We start from the raw sequence: 5,103 nt of genomic DNA, 5'->3' as shown, positions 1-5,103 counted from the left end.
AGCACGTTGTCGATCGCACGGAGGACACGAGGATTGCCATCTTTGCGGGGTTCGGCGAGCTAACCTCGATCTGGTCCCATGGGCCTAGCTTGCATGCCCGAGAGGGCGGCTAAATAAACAGACGAGAGTAGGCAAGATAGATTGTAGAATGTCGTATTGGACCGGGTGGGTGGCCTGGGTATGGACTTTGCCGAACGGTCCACGTCCCGCCCACAGGTAGGAGATGCCGTCTGAGCGGCAGCACCGAGGTTGCATCGGTGCGTGACGACGCGACGTCGATGCATACATGTATTACTGATCCGGGGTATACTTGAGCCCCACGCTGGCAGTGGCAATGCCGGTCCGTCTGCGGTGATGGACGATGGCTCTCTTCCGCCATTACCTCCTCAGAGTGAGATGCCATTGTACGTGGCCGACTATGGGTATCGTTCGGATGTCGTGTACTGCGCGTGACTACCGGTCGGGCTTGCAAAGGTTACCAAGTTCCCGGGCGTCCCGATCAAGCGTCCGCGGGACATCGTCGGTGTTGAGGCGCAGGTTGATGTCCGTCGACAATGGAATGCGGTGGGACGTTGACACATCGTAGCTGATCGTTGCCAGCTCTGACCGACATCTCGGGATCTTCTTTTCTTTTTCAATCTACGTATAATACTCACCCACCGCACCCCTTGGATCGCAACCTTGAAATCTTACGTTACGTTCCGCTCGGCTATCTATCTTACTGACCACGGCATCCGTCTCACCACGCCATCTTTGGCCTTCCATACCACTCCCACTACCGACGTGGTGATCCTACCGTGATATCATTCCTGTTGCTATTGTCTATGCAGCAATGATGCTCGATAATGGCGTCTCGTAACATTGCCATCCATCTCCCCTGTCCTAGATCCATACCTTACCTACCCGGGACCAGGTTGCGTAGAATTCGCAGGAGAAGAGGAGAAAAGGCAGCAACGCACTCGCCTTCGCACATTCCCCTCGACATGTCGACGGCAGGCTGTGAGGGGTTCTCGATCTCGTCTACGACCCGATGCCATCCTCATCTCCATCTGCGCTGACCTTGGGGGCGATGTCAGTGCCTCTTGAACGTGTCGGATTCACCGTGGAGGGATATTGGTGTGACTGTGATGCTGTGCAGAATCCGTCATCTGCAATCTGTGCAGTAAGTATCTATGTAGCATCTCTTCCGTCGTAAAGGTCATGGTCGCGTACTGGTAGTACTATCGAGGGACAAGACATCGAAAGCACACCTCGACTCCCACCGGATAGCAGAGACACGCCGTACAATCACGACGTATCACCATCCTGCCCCGGGAAGCTGACCCCGTGTACTCCGTACGTCTCAGGCGGGGAGTACAGTGTACAGGTTACGCGGTACTGCTGAGCATGGGTATCGACGGGGAAGTCTAGGTCGAGGAGAGGTTACCATGTAGAACCCAGGTCACGGTTGCTGCTGCCGTGATGACGATGACGACCAGCTTGCCTCACCACGATCAGCTACGTGATTGTACTGCGAATCTGATGGCCGATACGCCTCCCTGGGTCGCTGCCGCTACGACCGCATAACAATACATGGCGATAGTTGCGGCAAGAACAGAGAGCAGCAGAGAGATAATCCCGACGCAGACGGACGAGCAGAGGACAGAGGAGAGAGAGAGAGAGGGGGGGGGGGGGGGGGGGAATGAGACCCCCCAAGGGGCCGGGGGGGGGGGGGGGGGGGGGTGGCATACATGATATATCACGCCCAGACCGGTGCTGCCGTCCTTTGGAATCAATACCGGTTATAACGGGATCGAACTCGGGGAAAGGATGCCTGACGTACTCGTGCAGCCTCGGCCAGGAGGGACGGGGCAGAGCAGGTCCATCATCGACCCCGTGCCGTCCCTCGCTTCAGCACACACATCGGTCATCATAATCTACCGCAGATGCCCCGTGGTCGAAGCTGCGTGGTCTGGGCTTGCACGTGTAATGAGAACTGTCGTCTTTCCAGGTTACATACCGAGGCCAAAGAGGTCTCGAGAGACTCTTATTATTCCCCGCAATATTACTCGTGTACGTGCGTCTTCCACCCCGCACATCTGCCGCTGCACGTGTATCACCTTCGGCTGCCTCCGGTCTGAATAATGTCGGGATGCCGATGGACAAGGCGACGTTGCATGGGAGGATGTCCTATGTTAAGCCTTCGACTATAGCAAAGCGCGCAGTCGCGATATTGCGGATAGCCCGAGTGGCCGAGCTACTCCTCCGTCAACCTTTCGAGCTACTGCCCAGTACACGACAGTGATGATGCTCGTGATGCAGTCAAGAGTGGGCCTTGCGCTTCTATTCAACTTGGCAAGACAAAGGCCGAGGTGTATTGATTATACTTTCTACTAATAAGAATAATGAGAATAATAAGGATGACAATATCCCCAGATCACGCACCCCGCATCCCCACAATCTAGTTCCTCTTAGACTTGCATGGCGCTGCGCCGGTGCCGACCCGACAACCATGTATCATTACAATTATTACTAGTAGTGGTAGTGGTAATAGTAGTAGTAATAGTAGCAGTAGTATATTGGCAAGCAGCACGAACTGCCGTGCCGGGCTGTGCACGGGACTAATGCGGATGGAGTAGTTGCATCTCCTCACCTCCATCTCATGCCATGCCGTATCCAAACTGTAGCGTCTCACATCGCAAAGCTCACGACGGACAACGGGCAGCGGACAATGCAAGGTGGGACGATAAGGTTGGCTCCGCCACTGCATCACCAGCGATAGTCTTCTTCTCTCCCGGGACAGATCTGCATGATCGAACCCTCAAAGTTCGGTGCTAACCTGATAGCTAGCCCCCCCCCCCAAGACATGTCGACCTAGAGGCGCAGAATAGCCAGGTTATCCACTATCCAGTTGTAGCTGTCCTCCCTAAAGTTGTCGGCCAGGATGGAGGAGCTGCCCGCCGAGACGTGGGCCATCTCGTGGGCCTCGTCCCACCTCGGCCAGTCGGGGAAGCCGGTGTCGCCGTCCCCGTTCGGGTCGAGCGAGTAGACAAAGTTGATGAAGTAGGAGCGCATGCTCTTGGCGGCGTAGTTGTCGTTGACGCCGTAGAAGACCTGCAGGAGGTCGGAGGCGTGGAAGGTCCCGAGGATGGGCGTCCCCTTGTTCTGCGACAGCAGGTACGACCACGAGGGGGTGTCCGGGTTGACGCCGGCGGTGACGGTGAGGAACAGCCGTCTGGTCAGGGTGAAGACGAGGTCGCCCAGGATGGCCGCCCGCTGCTTGAAGCCGGGGAAGACCTCGTTGAGCAGGCCTGTGCCGAACGGGCTGTTGTCCGTCACGGCCGCGATGCCGGTCCCGTAGGTGGCGATCAGATCCTCCAGGAGCGCCGGGGTGGCGGCCCCGAAGTAGTACTGGTGGAGGTAGTCGGCCAGCTCGGCCGGCGTGGTCAGGTTGGGCTGGAAGAGGGCGAAGAGCGTCCCCTCGTCCTCGCAGTCGCCGACGATCATGGGCACGGGAGCGTACTTGTTCGCCAGCACGAGGGCGTCCATCGAGTCCGTCAGGGTGCGGCCGTCCGGCCGGGGCACGTACGAGAGCGCCAGCGAGGAGTAGGAGAGGAGGTGGGGCACCGCAGTCGTGGCGCTGAGGAAGTCCTCGGCGCTGAGGGCCCGGAGGCAGGCGAGCGTGTCGTCGGCGCCGGCGCAGCCGCCGGCGTCGACCACCTGGTCGTAGACGGCCTGTCCGCGGTCCGAGGAGAGGGGGTTGGTCGGCACGGCGGACCCGGAGCTCATGATGGCACCTCGGAAGAGCGCCTTACCGCCGTACTCGATGTCGCCGTCAAAGAGGGCCATCTGCGCGTACACCGAGATCGAGCCGGCCGACTCGCCCCAGATGGTGACCTTGTCCGGGTCGCCTCCGAAGGCGGCGATGTTGTCGGCAACCCATTCCAGCCCCATGCGCTGGTCCAGCAGCCCGGCGTTGCCGGAACCTTCCTGCTCGATCTCCTTGCCGGGCATGAATCCGTAGCCGCCGACGCGGTAGTTGACGGCGACGAAGACGAACGGGCGTCCGATCTCGACCCCGTAGTTGACCAATGACGTACCGTCGTACATGGATGACCAGCCGAGCTATCAAGATCGGTCAGAAACGATGAGCGGCTCGGCAGAGGAAGAAACAGTTTGAGAATTATAAAAATGAACATTAAAAGACGGAGAAGAATGAGAAGCGGGGATGAGCAGATCGGATGGGATCGGATCGACCGACGCTGGGCATTACCTCGAATCCGCCACCGAAGATCCAGTACAGGACCGGGAGCTTGTCCTCGGAGGTGGTACCCTCGGGCCTGGCAACGGTGATGGTGAGGCAGTCCTCGCTCTGCCCCGTGACTTCCTGGACAAAAGGCAGGTTGGCAATAGTGCCGAGCAGCTTGAACAGGAAATCCTGGCTCTCTGTCGAGGAGAGGAACTGGGGGCAGGCCCCGGCCGGACCGGTGGCGTCAAAGGTCCCGAGGGGCTCGGTCCGGCGCTTCGGGGGCTTCAGGCGCAGCTGTCCGGTGGGAGGTTCGGCGTAGGGGATCCCGCCAAAGGACTCGACGCCGTTCATCACATTCCCCAGCACGGTCGCATCCGGGGAGGGGATGACGACAGTTGCCGTCTGGCCCGCCCGCCGTCCCAGGGGCACCGTCGGCGACCCGAGGGTCCCGGCAGCGGCAGAGAGCCCGAGGGCCACCGCAAGGATAGACACCATCTTCTGTTCTGACAGGCGGAGAGACGGAGCTTGGGTTTTGACTTCAAGTGTGCTGTAAGGATAGGGAGGGGGAGCTTAGCAGGATCGGAGTGACGGTGATGCATGAGCTGTGGCTATGGGAAGATGCAAGCTTATATAGCCCTGCTCATCACCACGTCCTGCAACCTGCAACGGTCTGCGCCAGGAGAGCGGGAGAGAACCGCCCACTGTGCTCTGCATCGGGCTCCCCATCGACGTCCGCGCTGACCTCGAACGGTATCACCCGTCAAGGTACTAGTTCCGGGGCACCATGCCGAGAGGAAGAGTCAGGGCTTGCGTCCATGAGGGCGCGCGAGCACAAGTTCCACACATGACCTCCTCCCCCCCCCCCCCCCCCCCCC

The 5,103-nt window shown here is 59.4% G+C and overlaps 1 protein-coding gene across 1 annotated transcript; it reads right to left on the bottom strand.

Moving 5' to 3' along the window:
* Positions 1-2,853: 2,853 nt before the first annotated feature.
* Positions 2,854-4,723, bottom strand: GMORB2_5483 (Carboxylesterase type B; the record flags this gene model as incomplete). The annotated part of the gene is made up of 2 exons (XM_035467454.1): positions 2,854-4,104; positions 4,241-4,723. 2 exons carry the CDS (start codon positions 4,721-4,723, stop codon positions 2,854-2,856), a joined length of 1,734 nt encoding a protein of 577 aa, XP_035317892.1.
* Positions 4,724-5,103: the final 380 nt, after the last annotated feature.

This window comes from Geosmithia morbida (assembly GCF_012550715.1).
Source record: "Geosmithia morbida isolate 1262 chromosome Unknown scaffold_38, whole genome shotgun sequence".
Classification (NCBI taxonomy): domain Eukaryota; kingdom Fungi; phylum Ascomycota; class Sordariomycetes; order Hypocreales; family Bionectriaceae; genus Geosmithia; species Geosmithia morbida.
Note: the sequence above shows the minus strand (reverse complement) of the source record. Positions and strands in the feature narration are given on the sequence as shown.